Consider the following 27242-nt stretch of genomic DNA (forward strand, 5'->3'; position numbering starts at 1 on the left):
AACAGAAAGGATTTGAGAGGAGACAATGGGGCTGAGCACCCTTTTCTTGCACTCTATGCTATGCAGTGCTGCAGTCTGGAGAAACATTAAACTTTTACAGATTTTCCTGCTTCCTAAGAGAAGCTGAGACAAAATCCTGGACCTGAATTTCCTCAGTTCCATTAAAAAAAGAAAAAAAAGTGTGTTTTCAAGGGTCTGTGTGTACACGTGGTGACTAACAGCACTCCCAGGGCTGTGCTGTATGTCAGGTCGCACCTCGCTCTCACCGCCTGCCTTGTTTTTCTCAGGCTGACGAGCTCCTGACTAATGACAGTCACTGCTGCTTAATCAGGAAGCAATTTAAGGATAACCTTTTTTAATTAACTACCAGAGAGAAGAATGAATAAATAAACTGTGAAACAGCCAGCTGGCTTCTGTGTCCCCAACCGAGGGATCTGTTGGGTGAGAGAAAATGGCATTTGGGGACAGGGATGGCAGCTCCAGACCTGCAGCTGGGAAGGGCAGTGACAGTGTGAGATGGAAGGGGGTCACAGCGCTTCCCAGGACTGTTTCCTTGCCTTTTTTCCCCAATGCCACTCTGGCCACACATGAAAGGATTACAGCTGTCCAGGAGGGATGGCTTCATGTGTGATTACACCCCGTGTATAATAAAAACCCAAGGAAACACTTATTCAGAACTTTAATGCAAATATGACTAATTACATTATTATGAAGGCAGCATCACTGTTTCCTATGCATTACTCCTATTTGTAATTCTGCAGCCGTTTAACAGACACGTGCCTCAGTGCACTAGGCCCACAAGGCAGCTGGTAAGAGAGCCCTGCTAGGTGCTACTAGGGGGCAAAGCCCCAGCCCATGGCTAGCAGCGAGAACCCCACACCCCGTATGCGGGCAGAGGACAGGGACAGAAAGCATGATTAACGCCTCCTTCAGTCCCTACTCCAACAGCGAACCCCACCAGCGCCCCTAAAATGGCGCCGGGCTGGGAAGACTCCATTTCCCAGCGTGCCCAGCGGCCCGCGCCTTATTTCAGTTCCCGGCGTGCCACTCGCCCTTGCCTGTCCGGTGCCGCTGGGCGGCCAGCGCGGAGGCTCCTGGGAGTTGTAGTCCGCATGGCTGCGCTCCCTTTGGCGCCGTGGCCGGCCTCTGCCCGCCGGTGGGTGTGCGGGCACTGGGAGGGCAGGGCCGCGGCCTGCGGGTGCGGGGAGGCAGCGGGGCGGTGCGGGGCCGCTGCGGGATGGAGGAGTGCCGCGGGGGCGGCTCCCCGTGGGGCGGCAGCTGGGCCTCGAGGGGGTCGGGGCGACCCCCAGCTTGCAGAGGGGGGGGCAAGGAGTGAGCCTCGTTTTGTGCAGAAGGTGAAGAAAGCCCCTCGCCAGGCGCTGCAGGAGGTGGGCAAGGCTCAGGGCGTGAGGGGACGTGTGGTGGGAGCCTGGTGCAGCCAGCAGAAAGCCCTTGGGCTGTGGGTGGGCCTTTCTCAAGGCAGGGGCTGCCTCCCCGCTTTGCTGCTCAGTTTGTATCTGCTCCGCGCCGTGAGATGCCCAAGAACTGGAAGACGAGCGGGAAAGGTGGGGTGTGGTCCCGTCGTTGTTGTTAGGTACCAGAAATGTAAAATGCTTCCTCATAAGACCTCACAGAGATTTACTGCTTTGCGTTTTTGTCTTCACAGACTATCCCCATGCTTGGCAGTTTTATCAGGACTGGTGACTGCTAGGACTTGCAGAAGAGGGTGCTCAGAGCTGTTAGGAAATGGAGGTTTTCTAGTTTTTCCATACCTCTTGTCTATGTGGGACTAGTGTGGAAAGCCCTAGAGGTGGTTATCAGCGTTTGCTCACTGATACTGGTTCAGCATTGGTCTGACAGCTAGATTTTTGTGTAGGAGCAGCTACAGTAATATCTAACCACAAATAATACTGAGCTGTCAGTGCAATAAGAATTTTGTTGGGGACAGGGTTGAAACTTCCTGTTTCTCTTTGCTGTTTTCTTATGTAGGCTGGCCTCCACTCCTGTAAAGAAGCAGGTGCCTCTGTGATTAAATACTGATGCGGTTTTGATTCAGGTTTGTCTGAATTGTTGAAGATGTCATCAGGCCTTACAGAAGAGCAAAAGAAAAGAATCGAAGAGAACCGCCAGAAGGCTTTGGCTAGGAGAGCAGAGAGGCTAGCAGCACAGAGGGGTGGACAGGTGGGGGTTGCTGGACCTCAGGTGAAAGAACAGAGTCCAGGCAATTGGGGAAACTTGAAGCAAGAAAACAGTCATGTCAGGTTCATTAGCCAAGACCAACAGAATCCGAACAGTCCTGCAGAGCAGAAGAGCTATCTTCAGAAAAATTATAATCATTACTCTGCAAACCAACAGATGGCTGGTTCACATGGAGAGCAACAAAAGAATTGTTCAGAGGACTCGAAGCAAGCAAGTGGCATTAAGCAGTTCCCTACAACGATCCCAAATTCTCTGAGTTATTCCCATCAACAAAACTCAGATGCTGATGGTCAGAAACATGGACAACAAGCTTTAATTAATCATGGTACATTCCAGCAGCCCACATGCTACCCAGCTTCCAAAAACCCTGCAGAACCATCTCATCCTAAATTAATTGATAACAGGCACCCTGATGGTATTAAAGATTTACAAAGTTGGAGCAAATCTGCCATAAAATATGTTTCAGCACCGAGCAGCGCCACCCCAAGTGATTCAGAAACACTGATAAACAGAGGCAGACCAACAGAAAGCCAGGGGGGAGGCGGTGCCTTTCAGGCCAGTGGTAAGGTGCAGAAGCTGACCAGCTCTGCTGGTGCAGGCTCTACTTTTGAAGCTGCCTCTCACAAGAAGGCGAATAACGTTACAAAAGGAAAATGTGTGAAATATGGGGAAGACCGTTTCCTGGTTGAAATAGGGTATAATGCTGAACTCATTGCTGTGTTTAAGAAAATACCAAGCAAAAGCTATGGTAAGAATTGATTGGTTGCTGTCATATCTGTTTTATGTTGGATTGAAGTTTCAGCATCAGCTGGAATCGCAGTAGCTGTATGCCCTTAGTGCAGCTGCTGTTGGGGTGGAATATGTGGTATTAATGGGGAATTGCAAAAGTAAAGGCAGCTGAAATTGGAAAGAATTTCTGGGTGTAAATATCTTGAGCTTGGATTGAGCCAGGAAATCAGAATTTTTGCTTTATGAACAGTGCTCTAATAAGCTTTGTGTCGGCTGCTGGTCAGAGCCTTTTGGGAACGAAGGAAGTTATCCATGAATTAGTATGGAAAATGGGTCACTTCAGCTGTAGTTCAGAATTGATGGGCTGGCTCTGTTAACTGGGTTATTGAGGGTAGTGGAGTTTCCACCTTTTCAGCTTGCTTCTGATCTTTTCTCCCTGCCTTTATTTGTTACGTTCTACTTTTGTTTCCCCCCATATGTTGCTGCTGCCTGTGAATGATTGATGCATTCTTCTTGCTTTAGTATTGATGTGCCCTATGGCTTTCTTTTGGTGTCAGGTAGCTGTAAGCCTGTGCGTGCTGTTTTTCAGATGTGTATCAAGAAGTTTGCATGAGTAGAATGAATTCTATCTTGCCTGGCATGAACGTTTTATAGCACCGCTTTATTCTACCCTAAATGACTCATATTCTGCCCTATTTTAGATCCTACTATGAAAAAATGGAATTTCAGCCTGGAAGATTACATCAGTTTCAGTAAGTAAATGGACTGCTGAATGATAAAAAAAGATCTAAGTCTTAACATCCCCCCTGCAACCTTTCCATAATTGTTATTTAGCTTTGTTATTGTCTGGAGTAATAAAAGAAACAGTGCTACTCAAACATAATGCCTGTCTTTTAGACTTCTAGCTCATAACATTTTTCTGACATGGTGTAGTATATTAGAAATAACTTGATTTTTGGGGTAGTATAAATGCCAAGCATAGACTTAATCCTGCACTTGCTGAATTGCTTAGGAGTCAACAAGCCGTATCATAGGGAAAATATCTGCTGTGTGGATACTTCATATGAGTCTGTATGGAGACCTGAGCGTGTTCCTCTGGCTAATGCTTAATTTCTAGGTCTGTTCAAGTATTTTCTTGTTAAACATATATTTTTTACGTTTTTTCCTGTTAATTTTGGGTGTCAGAAAAGGAAAAAACTCAGTTTTTTAAAGCTCTGAGTGAGGCTGAAAATGAAGTTGCCTTTTTTGACATAGCAAGAATGGTTTTATCTCTTTCTCTACTGTCATTTTGTTCTGGAAAGATTGAGAGATGACAGAGGCAAACAGTTCAGGTAAGCTTTTCAAAAGCATGTTGTATTGAAGCCAGTGATAAATCACTATTGATTTCAGTGGGAACAGAATTGGGCCTGTGTTGAGCACTTTGAAAAAACCCACAGATGAGTGCTGGTATTTTAGTTTCCCATGTGGGTTGCCACACATTCATTATTTAAGTGCTGCTGGTTTACTTGAAGTTTGTCAAGCACAGATGAGAGCAGAGTCTCTGCACCAAGGAGCTTGCAAATGAAGAGAATTTTATTTTTTTTTTAAATCATGTCGGGCTTTTTTTTTCCTTAAACCATCACAGTTCAGCTATGGCAATAAAGACAACATATGGGTATAGATTGGCAGAGAGACAAGGAAAAATGTGCTGTTAGTTAGCGTTGTTAGCCGTGGTCTTTGACTAACAGCTGGAAAATGATATGTCCCTTCTCTCCCCATGCCCTGGCATCATGACGGCGGTGGTTGCTAGTAATCAGTAAGATAGGCGCCCAGATGGCCGGGGGAAGTACAAGTCTAGCTGCGAGATGTGTGAGAATAAAGGGTGATGGACTTAAATTGTAACAGAGGAGATTTGAGGTTTTGGACTAGATTCCTTCCTAGAGTATTACGAGTATAGGGCATTCCTACTAGATGAGGTTGTATATCAGAGGTCCACGTGAAACATGAGGCAGATGTGCTTAGATCTTTCTCCTTTGCTGTTTGCAGAAGCGCCTTCCAGCCTTTCCAGGCACATACATATTGATCACCATACCCCTGTCCCTTCAGCTTCTTAAGTGAAAATACTGGGTAGTGACTGTGTGCGATTTGCTGCTCAGTGTGGTTCTGCAGGTTGCCTGCACTGGCCTAGTAAGCCACATTTTGGGACTGTTGATAGCAGAAGCCTAACACAGCGACAATACTGGACGGGCCTTAGTTCCCCTATTCTCACATGCTCCCCGTGCCCCCGCTGTGCGCTTTGTGCCACCACTCTCTCTATTCTTTGTCCCTGCAAGTTAAAGCAAGGCATAATCATTCCCTTTCAATGTGAAGGTGTCTGGCTTGCTTGTCATCCACGTCATCCTTTTCCAAAGCATCCTGTGCATCTAGTTTATCCGTGTCCTTTGTTCTTTCCGTGTTATCTGATGGTTTTTCTTCCTAGTGGAAGCAGCAAATCGACTTTCTTCAGTGATTCTGGCACCACTGGAAGGAGAAAATGTGGTTGGCTTGGCATCAGGCTCTCGTTTCAGTGACGGTGGGGTTGATGTGATGTCCCTCTTGAAGATGTGCAAGAACTGGAAGAAACCCTCAGCCCTCGTCAAAGGGAAGTGTGTGCTGATCTCTCGCTTCCGGTTTGAGGTTGATATTGGGTATTCTGCAGAAGTTATTGGAGTGTTCAAACAGATGAATTCTAGAAATTACGGTGAGTCTGTTATTATTTTGATGTTGTTTGGGCCGCTTTTGGAGCGCTGCGGATTCAATTCTGAAATGAAGAGGCATGGATGGATAGCCATGTTCTTACGGACAGAGAATTCAGTCTGTTTTAAGAGTTGTGACAGTGTTTGTTATAACTATTGCAGATGCGAAGACCAGAAAGTGGAATTTCTTGCTGGAGGACTATCCCAAACTGAGTGAGTTGCAGCTCTTTTTTTTTTTTTTTTTTTTTTTTTCTGGCTAAGGCTATTTTCAGGGGTGGCAAATGAATTGTAACTTCATTTCTTGGACTGAGCCTTTCTGCTCTGGGGAGATGAGTGGCTAACGAACCATGAAATGGGTATCTTCCCCTTTCGTCAGACTTTTTTTTTTTTCCCAGACTCAAAACTTTATATATGTATATTATTCATGGCAGCCCGCTGGGAGGGTGGCCCTCTTCTATAAGATTCTGTGCTGAATTTCTGTACAGCTCCTTAGAGGATATGTCTGTATTTGCTGTCACAAAAGTCTTCCTGCTTATTACGTACAGCAGCTCTACTTGAACTCTAAGGAGCTGCAGGAGAACAGATTCCTCTCTTCTCCTACCATATTTGAACAGGTAGGCCTGGTGGCTGCTAGGCCTTCTTGTCCTCACAGAAATTCTGTCTTACAGACTCTTTTTAGGTGTGCTCCTCTAATCCTCAGCGCCAGCCTGCCCCTGATGTTTTGCTCCCTCTTGTGCACGTATCAATTTGTAAACTGGCACAGCCACCCCTTGCTCAGAAAAGAGCACAGAGCAAAGCTTACCAGGCTGTTTTACTTCCAGTTCTTCCTCTTAGTTAGCTACAATATTCCAGTAGTGTGCACAGTGTCATGCTGTTTTGTTTCACACTCGGCAAATTTTGTCTTTCAGGTCAGAGCACTAGGTTTTCAAGTCAGCTGACGATTTCTGTAACAACAGTTCATGTGTGGGCACAGTCTGGGTGTTGACTCTAGCTGGTTTTGTTCAGCATACGTTTTACTGTTAATAATAATGTCTTTGTAGACGTCACACGATGTTAGGCTTCCAGCTGATGTACAAGGCAGGTTAGAATTCAGCTTTCTCCCGTAGCTGTATTTACTGTTGGCCAAACAAGAAGAGCTGCTTGTTTCTCGTGCAGAAGCGTGCAGATCTGCTCGAAGTAGTCGTCTTGATGCAGAATTTCATATCCTACTAGAATGCTTCAGTGTTAGTTGATAGATACTTAAAAGAAAGCTTACCAAAAAAATCTTTTCAAGAACACCATTTATTCTTCTCCCAAGTGGAATCAAAGAACAGGATGTTGCTACAGCGTTCATTTCTTGGCAGAAGTTGACCGGTAGACTCCCGCCTTAGTGCACCCATGCTGTGCGGGTGGAACTGTGACTGGCTGAACTGAAATGTAGAACTCTGTTGTTGTGGGTTTTGTTGTTGTTTTTTAATGGATGCCGCTTTGCAGAACAATTCCGTCTAAGCAGCATGTTCCTAGCACATCTGCTTCTTAGTTTTTTTTATGTTTAGTGAAGTTTATAGAGTGCTTTGAGATGAATAGCATTATGCAAGTCCTAAGTATTATAATTGTTATTTATCATTCCAGTTGGCCTGCTGCGTTTGCCTTGGTACTTATGGGAGGGTATGTGGCTGTGGAATTTGATGGGGGTAAGCTTCAGAAAGGTGATAAGCAAGGTGCTCTGCACTCATCCTTAGAAAGCGTGTTGTGTAGGGCTGAGCATTTCAGAGCTGGAATGCTCCATGTAGTTTTTCTTCCAGTGCAGGCTCGTGCTTCCATGGGATACTGAAGCATGCTTCATGACTATCTCTCTGTGTCTATGATGCATGCCTTCGGAATGTTAGCAATGGTTGTAGGGCTGGAAGCTACATGGGGAGGCCTTGTAGGAATGGCAAATCATGAAAACAATTGTGTGCGCCTGGTTGGAGGCTCTGAAACTCCAGGACTGGGATGTTGACAGACGTGAATTGCAGTGAGAGCTGATGATCTCACGCAGCTCGCTGAAAGATCTTTTGTATGTGCAAAGGGCCTGATCCCGTAGCAGGAGCTAGGTAGTGAGAACAAATGCATCATCTCCCGGTCTGTCACTCTCTTTGCTACGCTGGCAGGTTTACACATTGCATGAAGGATCCAGAATACCACAGATTTAAAGAAAGCGAAACCAAACCAAACCACCGCCACCAAAACCTGAACCAAAAACCTCCAGAGATGTTCTTGGGCGGTGCAGTTTGTGAGGGCATTTGAGGCTTCCTGTAGCATGTGCCTTTCTGAGGAACAGCATTAGCTTTGTGCCTGTTCATCTACCTACGTCAGGAAAAAAAAAAAAGGTTTTAAAAAGGCTGGTTGCCATTTCCAGCAGTGATATCTGTTAGTTTGGAACTGTTTGTAGAGGTTAATGTCTCTTTGCCTAGTTGCTCAGTCATCTTTATATAAAGGTCACTTCAGTAAAAAGTGTCTGTTGGATGAATCATGCTGGTGGCAGATATATCTTAATCACTCTCCCAGCTCATGTACAGAACAATAGCAACAGAATTATCAGTGAGCAAATTGTAGCAATTATGCTAACACATAGCTCAGTCTGTGAGTGTAATAACAAGCTTGTGCTCTACTTCGGGCGGAGAGAGTTTCTGCTATTGAAGAAGTATAAATTAAACTGGAGAGTTTAGAAAGTTTGGCCATTGCCCAACCACAAATGGAAATCTTTTCATATGTATATTCCTTCGAATTGCTTTCCCCCTTCATGTGGCAGGGGTCCATAATGCTGCTTTCCTCTTGCAGATAACTGAAATGGGAATACCTGACGGGGTTCTGGAGGTGCATTTACTGCCGGTGTAGTGAGTTCTTATTTCAGCGTGCATAGCACTGGTCATTTTTGCAGACAGGGTTGTTTTTACGTCTTCCTGACTTCCTGTACAAGCCACTAAGTAAAAGTGGCTCCTCACAGGAAAGGATCCGTGCACATGCATTTGTGCTCCTAGTGTACAGGTGTCTTTTGTTTCTCAGTCTGTGGCCAAAGATTGATTACTGAGCCTGATTTCCTGGTCCCTACTCATTGTATGTTTGAAACTGGTATTTATTTTCATAGAAACTCACAGCTGGGTTAAAAAGACTTACTTTTCTCCTTCTGGGATGGGACAGGGAGGCTGTGAAAGGGGCCTCGTGAGTCAAACGTGAGGAGTGTTGAGGGATTCAGGTGGCTGCCTGTGGGCTGGTTCTGGCCTGCAGACTACTTCTGTCCTGGTGAACGGCGCGCGCCGACTGAGCAGGGAGTTGCTGTCGGCCCCTAAAGGACGGCTGGCCGAGTGCCACTGACAGCGTGGTACGAGGGTAGGGTCTCTGAGTCGTGAGGCACTGCCCGTTTTCTTACCCAAATATGCTGAAAGCGGGGTGATGTGCATTTTAGTCAGAGCTGAACCTGTGTGAATTTGGGTAAGAGGAGAAGAGTTTTCAAAGCTGAGGATTCCTATGACCTTCTTTAACTGTCTCGGGTCACTCCTGATCGCGTACTCAGGGGTGGTAGAGACCTCAGAGAAATTTAATGCAGAATCCCAAGGTCAGGATCAAGGGGCTCTTGCTTTCTAGGCTTCAAGAGCTCTTTTGTTCCAATCCATACTTTTATTCCTGAGTAAAATGTGCCCTAAACTGCCCTCAATGTGAATAATCCAGCTCCAGCTGTCTTAGTAGCAATCATCTCTGAATGATGGCATCAGACTTTCAGTTTTTTATAATCAAGTCTAAATACAAGGGGAGGGGATGTGATTCATCATGTGGTGCTGAAATAGACTTCAGGGAAGAGGCCAGGCCAACACCTGCGCATGATGCAGTGCTTTCTTGAGCTGTTTCAGGGTAGGAAATAATGTCGTAGATGAGGTCAAGGGATGTGCTCTTGTGTCAATAACGTAAGTCACGTGTATGTCACCTCGTCTGATAATAAACTGCTCTGCTCTTTGCAGTGAAAATGTTCCAGAGCCTCGCGTCTGTACAAATGGAGCCACTTCCCGAGGCAGTAGTACAGACCTTCGCTGCTCAAATACAGAGCTCCACGTCACCGACGACAGACTTTCCCGATGCTGACCTTTCAGTAGTGGACTCTAAAATTGTGACAAGCCTCATGCCCTTTCAGCGGGAAGGTGTGAAGTAGGTCCTTTTTGCATGCTGTTAGAGCTGGTCCTTGCCTGGAATTGTATGCTTTATATTGGTGCCCAGGCCACGTTCTCTTCCACAGAGGGCTCAACATTTCTCCAGTGTCTTGGGTTGTCACACTCTGGCACTCTGGGCTCCTGGTTGTTTGGTGTGGTTTGTTTTGTTTGATTTTTTTTTTTTTTTTGAATGACACATCTATTCGTTTCTAGCTAGAATTCTTCATCATGAGTCAGGACAAAAATATCATTTTGCTAGTCTTACAGAACTGTTCAAATGGTACATCTCTGATCTCTCTCCCACGATTCAATATGTGCCTAATTGTCATATGATTTTTCTGTAAGGTCATTTTTTTTTATCCAAATGACTTTTTTTTTTTCCCTCCAAATACTAATGTACATGGAAAGTGCCAGGAAATGGGACTCTGGTCATGAAAGGCTTGGAATGACTAACTGTATGTAGAAGGAACATTTTAAACGTCCCTCTCTGTGCCACATACAGCCATTAGTTGCTGAATTCAAGATGCAACCCAGGAAAGTCTGTATTTACTGCTATTTAAATGGCATTGTTGTTAATATTTTCTTAACCCAGACAGACATGAATAATAGCATGGAAAATGTGCTTTAAATAATTGTAAGGTCTTACATCTACTTCTTGCATGAAATCAATGTCTCTAAGGTCTGGGCTGAACCATCCAAGCTTTGGGAGAAGAATTTTGTGAGCTGCTTACTTCTGTTAAAACTAATTGAGAAGATCCGGGTTTACTGAAGAACCCGGATTACTTCCAGGCAATTCACGTTGTACGCTTATCCTACAAAACACCTGCAGTTTATTGGGTACCATGCAGCAGGCTAAAGACATTTACTGCAGTTGGTGCTCACTGTAGTGTCGTCCACAATCTGCAGAAGGATTTTTTTCTGTTTTTTCCTCAATTTTTCTAGAAAGTGCTTCTCATCTGATTTAGACAGTTGTTGAGTTGCGCTCATCTTGGACACCAGGAGAGACGGTAACCCATTTCTTGACTCAGTTTTTTTCCCCCAGTTTTGCGATTTTCAGAAATGGCCGTGTACTTCTTGCGGATGACATGGGCTTGGGCAAGACTATCCAGGCGATCTGCATCGCTGCCTATTACCGAAAGGAATGGCCCCTGCTGGTGGTGACTCCTTCTTCTGTGAGGTTTACGTGGGCAGAGGTACTGTGAGTTTAACATTACGTAGATGGCCAGTAGAGGGCATGTGTGGTGGTTATTCTGTGTTGCAGTCTGTACAAGTTAAAATTTTAAGATGATGTATTTTAAGGGTAAGAAAGTAAAAATCTGTGCTTGTTTAGAAACTTAAGATGGGGGAAATTGCTTGGCATTGGCATTGGCCATATGATACAAGCCTACTTTCTTTTACTGGCTGATTTTCTTCTTGCAGTCCAGCTGATCTATTGAAAAGATGGAGATTTAGAGGAAAAAATGTCCTGTGGGCCTTTGTTAACTTTGTTTCTGCAAGTCAGCCAGCTCCAAGGAGGCATTTTAGTCACTAGTGCCGAAGACAGTAGTTGCATTGAAGCAACCGTCTGTTGTATTCAATTCCTTTACAGCAGGACTTAGATGCTGAGCTTCTTGTTATTCTTCTTTCTTCTCAAGAGGTCCCATTATCATCATCATCGAATATTTGTCATAATGTGTCTTTCATCATGTTCACTGTATGATGCTAAGTCCTCTGAGCCCTTTATCACCGTGAAACGGAAGCTCAACAAAGCTCATGTGGTTGGGAAATGTGATTTGTTGAAAGAAATCACTGTCATGACTGAGGCTCTTTGGTTGCCATAGGCTAGTGAGATGTTCATTGCAGGAGAAAAATGTAAGCCAGATGTTTTAGGTCGGTAATTTTATGTCTGAGTCGGAGAGGGTGGGAGTTTAGTCTTCCCTGTGATGCTTCAGTGATGAGAAATGTATTGGTGGGGATTTACTTGCATTTTTTTTGTTCTTGTTGTTCTGTAATCTGGCTGTTAGAGCATCTTGGCTTGTGTTTTCACATCCAGTAGTGCAACAAAACACTGGGTGGCAAGAAAAAAAGATCTGAACGAGGGAGTAATGCTCATCATGTTTCAGATGGGAAAGAAAAAGGACTTACTTCAAAGGCCTGTGGACTTGTGATTCAACACCTAACCTGGATTCAGGGCTCCTGTTGGAGACACTGGGAGTGTTCTGGGGCCTGGGTTCTTGAAGTACTTGGTACCTGCAGCTAAACTCCTACATCCTGCTCCAGGAGATTTAAGCAGTATGAAGGTTTTCTTCTTGAGTGCTTGATTTGCTCTGCCTATGCCCTCGTGACTCCTCAGGAGGCCACTGTGCGAGCTGTTTGCTAGGATGTTTGCTTTAAAATTGTCTGTGTGGCTTTGAGTATGTGAAATACCTGAGTCCAAGCAAAATGCGTTGCAGAAGGTGGAAGACGGTGAAGTTTGTTACGGTCTGTAACCTTCTCAGTTCACTTCTGCACAGATGTGTTTAACATGGAAACTCTTGGTGTGTCTCTGGAGCTGAATTGCCAGAAATTGTCTTCGTCTCAGAGCTGCAGGATTTATTTTTAGATTATCTGGGCTCTTGGCATTGAGTGCCGTAATATTTTGAGGTGCAATAGGAAGCTAGCAAGAAGGTGCAAGTTACTCTTCAGTGAGAAGTGCTGCAGGCATGCATTTGGAGTTCAGCGTTGTTTTGTTGTTTTTTTTTTTAATTAAGATTCAGATCTTCTGTTCGGGGAATTTCAAAGTACTTCTTACGGGCCAAGTTCAGCATCAAGTATAGGATCGCTTTTATGGTGTGAATGAGGCAAGTGACCTTTACAAAAGGAGAGAACAGTACAGTAGGAGCTTCTAGATACCTTCCCACTGCTTCAGCCTTTGGCTCAATTTTGTGTCGCATCAGCCACGCGTTTTTTGGCTGGAATCTAACCTCGCCCATGTGGCGGCATATTTTGCTTGTGGTGCTTATAGGTGGTGCGTGATAGCCAGTTGTTAGTTTCTCGCATGCTGTTGGTATTTGACTCCTCTGACTACAACAAGTAGTTGCTGAATGGAGGAGAAGAATGAGGCTTGGGGGATTTCTGCGAGTGAAGGGCCTGGAGGCAGAGACGACGTTTCCCATCACCACTGCTTGAATACGTTTCTGTAGGGACCAGGTCCTGATTACTGGAGCCCCAGCCAGTCCTCTGCAGTGCAAGGTCATCAGGACTCAAATGTTGCAGGGAGATTGGTGTCCCTGGGGTCAGGTTTACAAGGGAAGGGGCGGGTGCTCAGTACCTAACAGATGGGTTTGCAGAAGGATGTCTTCTTATGGGGTGTGGAGCATTTCAAGAGGTTGTTTTGAGCGAGTATTACCACATGAAGTTCATTTGCTGTCATAGAGCAGCTGGTGTGGTGTTGGCTTGATCTTTTCTTCCTGTTTTGTTGTTGTTATATTGTTTGTTTTTTTTTTTTTTTTTCTGGTATACTTTTTAAGAAGCAGGGCTAGTGGAAGAGTTTTTGTTGATCTGGATGTGTTATACTTTATTGTCATTGTGGAGTAAACATTACTGTTGTAAGAGATGTTTACCTCTCAGAAGTTCGTACTGAAGAGCCTAAGTTTCCTGTTGAGTTGGGAGAACTAGAAACTTGCCTGTCGATAGCGTTCATTGCATTCTCTGTCTGTGAACATAGCAAGTAATATCGTCAGGAGGTCGCACCCATTTCTGTTGCAGATCATACTTTGTTTTCAGTAAGGAACAAGAATAATTCAATTTTGAGCCTTCCTGGCTGTGGAAGGTGGGCTCGGCCTTACAGCCCGGGTGCTATTCTTGATCTTCCCATTACTAGCAGTGCTGCCATGGGAATGCTGCTGACCCTTTCTGTTCCCTCAGCTCGTGTCTGATGGTGGGTGGGGTGAGTCCTTGTTCGAAGCATTCGTGTTATAATTTGTGATGGGGTTTGTGATCCTGACGGGGGATGTGAGCACCAGAATGAAATTACTCTCTTCTCCTCCAGGCGTTTCACAGGTGGCTGCCATCCTTGAGTCCAGGTAGCACGAACGTCATCGTGACTGGCAAAGACAACCTAACAGGGAGCTTGATTAACATTATCAGCTTTGATCTCCTTAGCAAGATGGACAAACAACTCAAGAGCACTTTCCAAGTAGTTATTATTGTAAGTAGTACACTGGAATTTTGAAGTTAATTATACGTTGCAAGTCGTGTATCCTTTGTGTGGTACTGCAGAGAAGTGAGGCAGAGCTTTTTTAGGACTGAAACTGTCTTGTAATCGTGGCTGTGATCACAGCTCTCCTCATGAGCAGTAGGATTTTATGAAACTTTTTTGATTCCTGAGGCTGTATTTTCTGTTTTAATGGTTAAGGTGCGTCTTTGGTTTCATTGTGGTTGGGCGTGTCCTTTGCCGGAGAGCAAGGTGTGTTGCATCCGTATAATAGTCTTGGAGTTGCATCTTTTTAAGGGAAGTGGACTTCAGGTTGATTTCAGTGTTTATCAAGTAAGCCAGATAACCTCTCAACACCACCTATGTGGGTAAAGCGTCAAAAAAACCTCCCCTTGTTTGGGTTCCACTGACAGCGTGCATTAAGCTTTCTTCAGTCACAAGTATCTCTGCTTTTGTACATTAGTTTGAAATCCATTTTTTTTCACCTTTCTAGGAGTCATGGTAAAAGGCATTTTTTCTAGATTTCAGTTGGTAAAAATTCAAAACACGTAGTGCTTCAAATCCAGCTTGGATAAATAAAGACCAAAAGTGTCTACAAAGCTTCCTGTGTTTCGTGTTCTCAGGCTAGCTTTCAGTTAACAGGTGCACCTGTCCCCAGAATTATAAACCTTGGAACATAACAGACCTTTTGTTTCTCAGCATCAGATGGGAATATGGGAGTTGTTTGGGGGGGTGGGAGGGGGGAGGTGGTTGGAGACCAAAACTGCTCATGAGGGAATTGATTTTTTTTTTTTTTTCCCTTTTCCCCCCAAGCCACTCTCAGGGTGGAAATGCAGATTGTTATCTTATGTGGGCTGCTGTTTTCAGTAAAGGGACTCAGGCTCTAGGGCTACTACATTGGAACCTTTTACCAGCCCTGAGCTGGCAAATGTTCTTTCTGTGTGTTCAGATATGGACACTCTGCAAGTTTTTACAGATGCTAGGAGTTCTACTGAGTGCTGAGCTTCCCTGCTTTTACTTCTGATATTCTTTGCTGACTGGGGCCAATAATGTAGCTTATTTGTTAATCAGGAGGGAGAAGACTGTGCCTGGGAGGCTAAGCAGTTGTATTGTCTTTACACGCATGGTTGCTTGCTCATCCAGACATGGAGAGATGAGAATGTACCTTGGAGGGTGCCGATTAGATTTTGTGTCCAGGTTCTGCTTTGCTATAGCAGAAGAAATGAAGCCTGTTTGGGGGTGATGTCTCAAGTAGGAGGCTATTATCCACCTGGTGAGCCCTATCAGCAGAGCAGTTGGATCCTAATTAGATTTCTTTTTTCCTTGTTGTTTTCATTAACCCTTCAGTTAGGGAAGTATCACTCTGTAGGCCTCCCATGTTTGCTGCATTTAAAGGACACGCAGGGGCAAATGAGCATCAGTGGTGGAGATGATGTTCCTCTTTCTCCTCCCGTTTCCGTCCGCCTCTGGTCACTTGCCTGGGATCATTTGAGATTCATGGCTCTAACGTTTGATTTCCATTCCATTTGCGTGCAACTGTGGGTTTGAATGTGGGAAGCCTGCTACTCCACGTGCTGTCTTCATGTTTAGAATTCGATGCGACTATCTCAGTGCTTGAAATTTCCTCTGGGAGGATAAGCTTGTAATATTTTAGATAGCTGAGAATATTGGGAATTTGTTCTTTATCCTGCAGTTGGACTGTGGATCAGAGCTGTCTTCATTTCAGTGCCTGTTCTGTTTCAGGATGAATCTCATTACCTAAAGAACGTAAAAACTGCACGATGTCGAGCTGCCATGCCTCTACTCAAGGTACGTATGGTGTGTGCCAAACATCCGGCAGCTAAGGCCAGACTCCCAAAACATGTGCTGCTCTTTATACCAGTTTAGGAGCCGGCAGCTGAATTCTGCTGTTGCACCAGTGGATGTCCAAGTAACTGTTGATTCAAGAGCAAAATTTGTCTCTATCTTAGCCACTAATTTCAATACAAATGTTAGATGGTAAAACCTAACGAAAGAACTTCAGAAACTCCCTTGATCTAATTGTGGTACTGACACTGATATGTTTTGTGGTGATGGGGGAAAAAGGGAATGTCAAAATTTACTGAATATATTAGTGGAGAGTAGAAAGAATATAGCCATATCAATGCAGCTTGTTGAGTGTAAAATCATAATCACTTACTACTTGGCACTCAAATTGCTGCTGTATATCAAAATGATGTTACCTAGGTCCTGTCCTTGGCTTTAGTTTTGACCTCTGCTTTGTTACTGCAAGCTTCCAATGTATTTGTGTGGCTGGCATATAAGAGCGCTCCTACTAGTTCTTTGCATTTAACCAGCAGGAAACAGCAGAATGGGAGGTTAGCAAGACAAGTGGCCCCCAGAAGGGAAGGAATATTGAAGTATGTGATAGCAGGAGAAATGTAAATTTTAATATCTGCCTGTTGTTGTTGAATCAAAGAATCAAATTGTCCCTGGTAGCCTCTAGGAGATTAAAGTTACCAGTAGCTTCTAGGCACTGCAGTCTGTACGTTAGAACAAGATAAATGCAGTTCTTTTTCAACAGCTATCCGTAAGTGTGTATAAAGAGAAGGTTTGATCTATGATGGCTTTACAGCAACCAACTTTTATATGCAAGATTTTTAATGGCAGGCTAAAGGTGGTTGTACTTGGGTAACTTCATCGTTCTCTCTATAGGCCTGACTCTTGTCTTCTCTTAGCTTTCAAATCACTTGAGGCTTTTAATGTTTGGAAACTAAGTAGGAGGTCCAATTTTACGAGCAGTTTTAAGTACAGTAGTTAAGTTTTGATGTCTGAAAATGATGGAAAAATAACAATTTTTACCTCATGGTAGAATGCTCAGAAAGTTTTCTCATCCTTTCCTACTTGTAGCTTTGCAAGGATCAGCTCGTCAAAATTATTTGCAGGCTATAAGATATGGAAGATGGTACCCGTTAAATGATGGCTAATTGTCTGTATGATCTTACTGAGAATGTACAGTTCCATGCTATCACCTCACTGGTCTTACAGCACTGAGAGCTTGTGCTCTTAAAGCTGAATTTCACCCTTCTGAAAGCGTTATGAGTTTCATGTTCTCATTGTGCGCTTTCTCACCCATGAACAGCATACAGTAAGAAAGGACCAGAACCTTTAGAGAGCACTTCTTGCTAGGTGTTCGCATAAATTGCATTTTCCTATTTGCTGACTACAACTTCTGGAGTGAGTATTTGCTGTAATAGCCATTCCTCTGCCCTCCTTGCTTTCCAACGTGTGTTTTGTTCTAAAACTAGTCCATTTGGCAGCTTTGTCCTCAACTACCAGTGAGTGATGCTGTACTCGCTACTGGCACAGCACATGACAGCAACGTTTTATTTGAAAGAACAACCAAGATATGACAAGCCTTCATGACCTGAATACTGGATTTAAAAGCTATCCTGTTGTCTGTATAGTAAATAGTCAATGGGGTAAAAATGGGATTATTTTCAGTATCTTACACGATACTTCAAAATTGTTGCATTAGGGGAATTGATGAAGTTGCTGCAGTTTACTGTTGCTAGAAGTTTAAGAACTAAGGATAATATTCTTGCTCTTGCTTTCCTGACATTTAAAAGGAGCAGTAGTGAGTCTCTTAGAAGAGACCCAAAAAGCTGTATCCATAAGCAAGCTATTTAGAGGCACAGTGCGCCTTGTACATCAGTCCCTACCTTAAGGGCTCAGTTCAAAGCCATACCAGTGCTGTAACAAGAACCTGAGGAGTCAGCTCATGCCTCGTCTACCTTCTAGGTAATCTAACTTTTGTTGGCAGCATACTACTCTAAAATTTCTTAAATTCTTAGTTACCTTTATTTTCTATGAGGTCCTCAACATCCTTAAGCATGAAAGCTTAGCCTTGAGCTGAATTTTGGGGACAGAAAAGAAGCAAACAAATGTGATCCTTTGTCCTTACTTGCTACAAAGATTTATGAGTCCCTAATGACACTGGACAGATCTAAATTAAAATATTTCTGTGCCTGAAATGTTTCTGTCCCTTCTATTGGTTCTTAATGAATTCCTTTCATCTTGGTAGAATCTGTTCCTGTGACTTCTCCATTTGAATAACAAGTAAAATATAAAAATTGTTGTGGGAGTTTAGACAGAACTGCACAATAACCATATTAAATCAATACATTCATAATAAAGATGACTTACCTTGGGTATTAATTTTGAATTTGCCTTGTTAGACAGCCAAGCTGAATCTCTACCTTTGACATATTTAACCCATGGTTACAGCATTTAAAGTCTCATTTTACTTCTAATATCTGACATTGATTATTTTTCAAAATGAAGTGGTATTTTTAACCACTCAGTTATAATTTATCTTTCCCTGCTCTGTTGAATATGTTGTAGGATAAGCATGGTATGGAATTGTCAAGCAGAGCCATGTATTAAACACGCGGCCTAAGTCTGTCAATTGGGGACTTCTAGACATTTTAAAAATATTTAAAAAAGCAAACAACACAACAAAACCCACCAAACAAACCTTTGTGTAGTATTCAATATCGTTTATGACATACTTAGTTGCTACCCGGATGGAGATACAGGAAAGTTTTTTGCTTGGGGACAGTAGGCAAGCAGTAGCAGGGCCTACCTCTCACCTTGCTCTCTTCCTTAGTCTCATGCTTTGGACTAAGTTCTCCCGGGCATACTGTCGATACTTGTTCCCTTTACCTCTGTCCTACGTCTGCCTCCCATAGTGTTACATTTTTTGTATGCATTTCATGTTCCTTTCAAGATCACGCTGGCCCAGAGACATGAGGATTGAAGAGGGAGTATACGTGCTACCAATATCCATAAAACACCAAAGCCCTAAGGAAAGAAGAGAAAGAAGAAACAACAAAATGGAAGTTTTTCACTGATCTGCAGAGGGATCTTTTGGGAACTTGGGTGAAAAGGATTCTACATCCTTCAACCAGCCAAAGTGTTGTGTTGTGTTGTTTTTGTTCTGTAATTGCATGGAGTATCAGAAAGCAGTGGAAACTGGGGAAGGTTCCACTGGAATATGGATGAGTTTTGTTTTTTTTTTTTTGAGGCATGACACTAAGTTTTTAGTGAAGAACAGCATTAGAAACTGAGAAACATATAGTCGTATTTAATCAAAGATTCCAGTGGCATAAAATGGGCTTATTTTTGTTGTTCTCCGTATGTGTTCCCCCCACAACATTTGGGTAATATTACTCATGCAATTGTTCATATTGAGCTGCTGCTCAGATTGAGAGCATGATACACGTCCTGATCTGTGGAGGGTTAAAGGTCTTTGCTTCTATTACGGAAGTCCAAATGCATTGTGTAGCTGGAATATGATACTCTGTGCTTGTTTTAATAAAGAGATGCCTAACAATAATAAAAAGAATTAGATCAATGCTGAAGGTAGAAGGTAAGGAGGGAACAGAAAAATCTTCCTGGAGGAAATAAATAGCTGCTCTCTTCAAGCATTACAAATCCATGTGGACTCGATTAAAAAAAGCATTTCCTTGTTGCCACCTGCTCAGAGGAAGAACTTCATCTTGAGATCAGAGAAGCTGTGGAGGCATCTCCAGATCTGTTCTCACCTTCCGATTTTCCTTCTGTCTTGAAGCAGGGAGGTAGTGTAATTTGCTTCAGTCATAGTCATTTATCACTATTTGACACACATTCTCTTTCTGGGTGTCACTTAAGAATAGGGAAAGGCTTATATATTTTTGGAATGACCACTCTAGGATCATCTTATGAAATGCAGAGCACTATCTGACCCAAGTACAGAAATAGACTCCCCAAAACAGCTGCAACCCTTTCCCTTTATCAAATAATCTTCTATTTTATGTATTATCCCTATTACATTATGGCCACTCTCAGATTTTTCATTTCACAGGATAATGCATTCTTATGCTAAGCAGTTCAAAATGACAAAGTAAGCAAAAATTGGGGACACGAGTAATTGTGCAGTCAGAACCAGCCATACTTTTTTTTTTTAAAAAAAAAAAGGCGTGTCAGCCTGTTAGCATATGGCAGAGCTCATGCTGTGAAATTCATTTAAGAGAGACAGTCATTGTATGTTAATGAGGCTCTTTGCATGTTCACTTACTTCTTTGTGGCACAACGCTCCCCAACACCCCCTAATCACTCCCCTTCCAGTCAGTTGGGTGCTGGGTTTTGGAAGTGCCATCAGGGTTAATAAATTATCCTTTGACTTTCAAAAGTAATTTTTTGTAAATGTTATCACAGCTGTGGAATTAATTCTTGCTGGTGTTTTGTGTGTGTGCAAGTGTAATGCTGTAACGCCACAATCGTCTTAGGTTACTCGGTAAAAGAGGGCTACAGAAGAGGTGTCACCTCTTCGAGTCATTGTCAGAGTTCCTTTAAGCAGTTTCATAAAAAAGTAGCTGTAAGAATAGTCACAGGGACACAAGAGAGAGGAGGGCTCCTGTCGAAGATTTATCTTCATACCTGAACGCAAACAGGTAGCTGAAGTGTCAATGGAGATGCGTATCAATTGCTGACAGTTCTGTTTTTGCTGGAGAATCCTTGCTGCTCGCTGCGCTCATATTTTCTGTGCTGTTGATCCATATTGTCCTGGTAGACCTTGTAAGGAAGAGGGTAAGCACTCACTTTTGACACCACAGAAGGCTCCTCGGAAAACAAGAATAAGCAGTGATCAGCAGAGACTTCTCTGTAGGAGCAAATCTCTGTTGGCATCTATTCAAAATGAGTTGCCAGTAGCAAAAGAAACGTGAGTCAAAGCCATTTCCTTCATCCAGAATTTAAGTAAGTCTTCAATGCTTGAAACCTTTTCTGCCTAGGATTTTTTTTTCCCTCTCTTAGGCTTCTTCTGTCATGGATTTTAAAACTGAAGGGAATTATTGGGATAATGAGTCAGACCACCTATGTTCTACTTCTGGAATTAATTTCTGCATGTTCTTAGCAGCTGTTGCTTAGGTAGTACCTCTCTTTTGTTTCTTTTTTTTTTTTTGGTGGTGGTTGTTCTTGGTGTTTTTTGTTTGTTTACTTATCTTGATTTTTTAAAATGGTTGATTATGGATTAGGTATCACAACCCTTAGTAAGCGCTTCCAGTGGCTAGATACTATTTCTGTTCAAAAATACCTTGCACACAAAAGCAGCAATTGGACAAGTTTAAAAATCTGATAACCCGTAACTTTATAATTCCCTCTTTTGGCGCCTATTTTGGGATTGGAGAAAGAGCAAGAAGCCCAGCTGTTTTAACTACTGGAGAATTAGTGTTCCAACCTTGTCTTCCGTAGCTCCTGAGGAGTGCCCTCCAAGGAGGGGGAGCCTTGGGAATAGTGTAAGACCTTCCAACACAGTTGATTTTATGTTACATTTAGTATGTCCTGGGTCTGTTTTGAATGCACGTTGCTTGGAAGCGTCCCAGCAGTGCTGTTCACTCCCATTCTGTCTTGACCTCAATATGTTCATTTCTGCAAGCTTTCCAGGAGGAAAAAGTTTTGATTTGGTGGATTCCTGAAGATGTGGGACTGGCTTGTCATGTGTTACAGAATATTTCTCAGTGTGGTGTCAGTTAACTCCTCAAAGGCTTCTGCAAAGCACTGGGTATTGTCTAGGTTTTGCTTGGTTGTCCTCCGCTGTTACCTTCATTTTGAAAACTGACCCAGTTTCTGTTTTATCACTTTGTTGCCTCATGGCCTCTGAAATCTTTGGGTTCTCTCACCCCTACCTCCTTTGAGTAGAGCAGGGACCTTTGTCTTGTGTGAACTAACACTTACCTTCTGACACGTCTAAAGGTTAGACACCTCCTCTTATTTAGTTTGATAAATATCCTGCTTTTTTAAAATGTTTGTGGGAATTGTCTGATCCTTTTGGTGACTGCATTTCCTTCGGATATGTTTAATAGGGATGGAGGGGGAAGGCAAGTCCCACCTTCATTACAACCTATATATATATATCTGATAGAGTCCTGAAATTAATTTCCGGTAGCTGATCTGTGAACTTTTTCCACCAGATTTGGTTGGCGAGTGGATGAATCAGCTGAATAGATTTGGGTGACTGGTAGATCTCGGTGAAACGATAAAAGAATTTCATTTTCTTTTTCATTTAAATGTGAATGAGCTGTTGGTACAGATGTCACTCAAGAATCCCTTTGTTATTTTAATGAACCCGCTTTAAACCATGCAGGAAATTACAGGGCATTTGTAATTTAACTACTATATGTGAATTTACAGCAGTAGAAATTCATCTCTCACATCTAATAATAGAATTAGATAATACTGGACATAAGAGGCTAGAAATGCATCTTGGAGGCATTTGTTTGTGGTATAATTTTCCCTCAATTTTGGGAGCACCTACTTTAGATAATTTGTGGGGTTTTTTTGGTTTGCCTACCCCGCTCCCGTATCAGATACAAAGCTTTTTGTTGTTTTTTTTTTTTACAGTATTCTTATGTGACTTTGGCCATGGCTGCTAGATAGACATCTTCTGACCTTTCTTCAGGCAGCATCATCTATCTCTTCTTGCTAGTAGAACTTAAAAAGAAAAAAAAAAAAAAAGAAAAATCCTACTTCCCTAGATGCCTTCTGCTTTTGTGAGCAAGATGGTCTGTTTATGGCTTGCTGTGGCAGGTTTATTACGAGAGGATTTATTCTGGAGGTGAGGATGTACCTGAGAGGGGTGTGTGTCACGCTCCTGTGGCGTCTGGTGCCAAATGAAATGTTGTGCCAGGCGTCAGGTATCAACGTGCCTTGTGCGTAAATGCCAGTTCGGAAAGTGCTGTCATAAAAATTGATGTCCCCTTCCCTTCCAGCATGTGGGTGATGAATAAGAAATGTTGCAGGTTGTCCCGCTTCCTGGAAGCTTTAAGCCTTCAGCGAGTGCCTTCAGACAGCGAAGGCCAGAGGTGTCTTTGGAAGGTGAAACGCCCTTCCATTTAGGGTGACTGAACGATGGCTCTGGGCTTGTCTTTTGGGGCCGGGGATGACTTCTTAGCAGGTGCTGCCACTGTTGTGAGCTGTATGATAAGGGATGTTCCACTTTGCTTTCCCAGGCGGCCAGGAGAGTGATCTTACTTTCGGGAACCCCTGCCATGTCCCGGCCTATGGAGCTCTACATGCAGATCGCGGCTGTCCAGCCAGACTTCTTCCCGCAGTTCCACACCTTCGGGCTCCGCTACTGTGATGCAAAGAAGGTACTTCGGTGGGGCGCTGGGGAAGTGACAGTGGGACTCTTCAGACAGCATTTTATTTTATTGTTTTATTTTCTTAAACTGAAGTAGAGTGGTTTTTTTCTTTCCCTCCTTTCCCTCTATGATATTATGTGCTCTTCTTGAGAAGGTCGTACTCCAAAGTAATATTTTGAAAGCTCTCAACCTTAGAAACGGTAGGTGCTGCAAATAAATCGTGGGCCTGAGATATGGAGGCAGTAAAGCTTCTTGTCAAAATCTGCCCTGGAAGGGCACAGAAATAAAAAGCTAAAAACAAACTTGGCCATAGTGTAGGGAAAGGAGCTGTTCTGACAAGAACTTGCCGACAGCTTTAAATGGGCAGAGTGGCTGTGGGCCTTTTAAGCAGCTCTAGGATTGGGCTAATTGGCTAAAAAACAGTCTCTGGTCTGGTTTAGTGACTGTTTTAACAACGTGAGGCCTCTGTTGCTTAGGATTTTGGATTTCTTGCCTCCAGCTAGGTAAAAAATTAAGACTTACAGTCTGTATTCCTCCTCTTCCAATTCAGGAAATGGATGTGGTGCCCAACAAACCTTGGAAATAAATTAATTTATCTTATCTGGAAGTGTTCTTCTCTTCTAGGAGTACTTCTAAGAGTACTTCTCTTATCCCTGGAAGTGTTCAAGGTCAGGTTGGATGGGGCTTTGAACAATGTGGTGTAGTGGGAGGTGTCCCTGCCCACGGCAGGGGAGTTGGAATTATATATGATCTTTATGGTCCCTTCCAACCCAAACCAACTTCATATATATAGGGAGAGAGAGTATGAGAACATAACAGCATTCCTGTTAGCAAAGCTCTGCTTTCATGGCAGAGGATTGGAACTTCTAATTTCTCCATCCATAGTAGGAGTTGGATGGGAGGGAGAAGGCTGCAATTTCTACTGAGTTTCATTATCTTTGCTGAGAGATTCCTGTCTGAGCAGTGTCCAGTGTGCTTTTCAGAGGGAAATGAAAAGATGCAGTTTAATCTTGTTGGTTTTCTGCAGTAAAAGGGAGGGTGAATTGTGAGTGTAAATAGGTTTGGAGTTTCATAAACCCTTTGAGGGTAAAGTTCTGCATGACTTGCTGTTGCTTCAATTACAAGGCATATGGACCTCAGGTAAGATGTGGAATTGGATAAAAGAAATAAAATTGTTCTGCACGATCCAGGTTGTACCAATGTATTCTGTATAAATGAGTTTTCAGCCTACAATGAAACTCAGCATGGAGGTCACAGTCTGTATCAGCTCCCCTTGAAAGCCTCTGCAGGGTTTCTAGTACAATTTTGTTTTTCTGTTTGACCCACCTCTACTAGACAGTTGAACATTACTGGTCTTCTCAGTGCTCACCTGGGACTTCTGCTGCAGTTAATGGCAATAAATGATACAGTGAACCTAGAAGGAATTTGCTTATTTAGACCAGAAGTGGGACTGCTGGAAATGAAGAGATGTGGGTAGTATTTGAAGTTAAAAGTAGGACTGCTGCGTATTAGGTTGCTGTAAATCCACTCAGCTCTGAGTAAACTAAAAGGTGTTTTGATGATTGTAGTGTTTCCCTCATGATTGCAGCGTGTCCCTCAGGTTTGTTTTTGCAGCTCTAACCTGAGATTGTGTTAAGAGTTACAAGCTCTCTGAAGAACTGTTGTGGTACTTTTGCTGGCGTTATTCAAATAGGTTCTTCCTTCTGTCCTGAAAGTGAATGAAAGCATTGTAAGTGGGGTGGAGTGGCACAAAACCAGAGAGGTTTTGCAAAGCTTTTGGAGGTCTGTCAGGATGAAAGGTACTCTGTAAAAATATTTTGGTATTAATTATAAATCTGGTTGCATTAGAAGATTAATGAAAAACTGACAAACCTGAACCGTTCAATTTAAAACCAAAACCTGACAACTTTCTGTTTGAAGAGAATAGATTTCATGACAGAAAATTGCAGATATCTGGCAGATGTGATTAGGAGGGATATAAAATAAAAGTTTATCGTTTTGCAGTTCAACCTCCCAGCATCTATACTCTTAAAAATGCAGCAAGTGAAATGTCACCTGCTTATTTACAAAATAGCTCAAGTCTGTTTCCCAAAATACATGCTGTGAATTCATTTTTCAAACTGGGTGATGTTGGCAAATATTAAATAATTTCTATCTGAGCACATGCTCTGAATTTGTAAGAGTTTGGCAGCTTCTGCGAACGCTGTAATAAGTTTACTGACTCATGTAAGATGCTGTAACACTTTGGTAAGAAAATCACAGTTGGATGCATTTGTTCTGGAACGTTATGGATCAAAGCCAGATGTGTATTTTGGCAAAATAATTGTCCTTTTTTCTCTCTCTCTTTTTTCATCATAGCGCATGCTAAAATATATTTTAATAATTCCAAGAAATAATTCTCATTACCTAGATGCAGTACAGAACTAGTATGTTTCCCCGTTTGCAAATTGTTCCAGCGACGCGGTCACCTTAAAAGAACATGCTGCTGGGATTCTGCCTGGATATACTTCAACATGACAGTAGATAGGGTATTGGCTCCGTTTCTGCCCTGTTCTTTCAGTCACAGTGATGTTACTCTTCTGAAACGAATTGTGCTACGTGGCTGCAAAATATACGTATCGCTTGTCTGTTAGGGAAAGGGAAAGTGGAATAACATGGGTTGTGTGAGTAGAATGAGCCTGCGGAAGGTGTCCAGGTCCCATAGCAGGTCTTGCTCAGCAGCCTGCTCAGCGTTGGTTCCTGCTCCTTCCCTGCCAGAGCGCTGAGCAGTGTGACCAGGGAGCTTATCAAACTGGGTGCAGCACCAGGTCCTTCCTGGTTCGGCACGTCTGCTCTGCTGAGTCCGAAGCCTGAAGATAGGCAGGAAAGGGGGCAAAGAGACTGGGGCTCAGCCCTGTCAGCTTTCATGCAGCACATGCCTAAAGCTAATAAACCCAGCTAGACTCGAGGCAGCTTTTCGTGGACCTGAGGGACCTGCATTGCACTCCTGGTTTCAGGGAAGCAGAGCAGTAATACCCACGTTGGCTTTTTGAGGGCCTGGCTTAGATCCAGGTGGGTTTATTACCTCTAGCTATACACCGCTGTGCTGTTTTCAGAGCCAAATTCCCTACTCTATGGGACCCAGTCTGGCTTTGTATCAGGGTTTTGAATTATTTCTAGCTTTAATGAACCAACTACAGATAATCAGAAGGCACCATCATTATGTAGATTAAGTCAAATGAGTTTTAATGATGACCATAGGTGCCAGAAACTGTAGTTAGCTGATGGTTCGCAGCACTACAATATGGCCATAGAATTGCAGATTGTCCTGTTAAGTCTCAACATGAAGTAGGACTATTCGCTTCCAGATACCATAGTGGTCTTAATTGCCTGTGACCTGTTGGATTCCTCCTCGTTCTGTCTCATAGCATGTTCTCATCCCTGTTCCATCAAAGCACTATCTGTTCAGACAGTCAGTGAAGTGGTTAACCATGTGTCTGGTAAGATTTATTTTTCGGTCTCCTCCATTCTACAGAAGGATAGAGGGTGAGGTGAATGCTTGAGAGCTTTTTCCTATTTTACTTCAAATTCCATGTTGTAGCAAGCTTCTCTTGGGGAAGGCGAATAAAGGAAGTACAGATTATTTTTATTTTCCACTTAAATTTATTTTAGCAATTAAGGTGGTACAACGAGAGCAGAGCAGCAGATCAGAGGGGTTCGTGCTGAGGCCCCCCACATTTCTGTTATAGGCCATCAAGGAGTGTATAGGTATAAATGTATAGGGGCTGCTTGCTTTGGATTGTTTGAAGATCAGAACGTGTTTTTTTTTTGGTAATGCTGCTACCAAGACTTGGAGTTAGAGCTGTGACGAAGATTTTCCCCCCACTTGGCTTTCAGTATTATCGTAGCTGTATTTCATATATTAGTTGTGAAACTTCAGCGAAAAGATTGCTCTTTATCCTTTAAGTCATTTTAAAAACATTATTGGTCTCCTGTCCAAAACCAGGTTGTTGAGAGAGATTTCAAGAACTGGGAAGTGTACTGGCTGCTGGCTTAGCTGTTCTTTCCCAGAGAACAAACGCTAGGCTGTGGGGTTACCAGGAGGAGAAGAGATGAGCTGGGG

General features: G+C 43.1%; 1 protein-coding gene across 4 annotated transcripts in view; it reads left to right on the forward strand.

Annotated features, from left to right (window-relative positions):
• Positions 1–1056: 1056 nt before the first annotated feature.
• The window catches only part of SMARCAL1 (SWI/SNF related, matrix associated, actin dependent regulator of chromatin, subfamily a like 1), a 35219-nt gene continuing 9033 nt past the window's right edge, over positions 1057–27242 (forward strand). The window contains exons 1-10 of one of the 4 annotated variants that reach the window (XM_050711679.1): positions 1057–1156; positions 1990–2947; positions 3630–3680; positions 5387–5647; positions 5805–5855; positions 9620–9803; positions 10848–10998; positions 13815–13973; positions 15723–15788; positions 23009–23149. In XM_050711679.1, the coding sequence (XP_050567636.1) occupies positions 2077–2947; positions 3630–3680; positions 5387–5647; positions 5805–5855; positions 9620–9803; positions 10848–10998; positions 13815–13973; positions 15723–15788; positions 23009–23149 (1935 nt within the window). In that variant the 5' untranslated portion in view covers positions 1057–1156; positions 1990–2076. Of the gene's footprint in view, positions 1157–1244; positions 1389–1666; positions 2948–3629; positions 3681–5386; positions 5648–5804; positions 5856–9619; positions 9804–10847; positions 10999–13814; positions 13974–15722; positions 15789–23008; positions 23150–27242 lie in introns of those variants that run through there. The other 3 variants (XM_035572650.2, XM_050711680.1, XM_035572651.2) reach the window with 3 other exon arrangements.

This window comes from Cygnus atratus, chromosome 6 (genome assembly GCF_013377495.2).
Source record: "Cygnus atratus isolate AKBS03 ecotype Queensland, Australia chromosome 6, CAtr_DNAZoo_HiC_assembly, whole genome shotgun sequence".
NCBI classification, from domain to species: domain Eukaryota; kingdom Metazoa; phylum Chordata; class Aves; order Anseriformes; family Anatidae; genus Cygnus; species Cygnus atratus.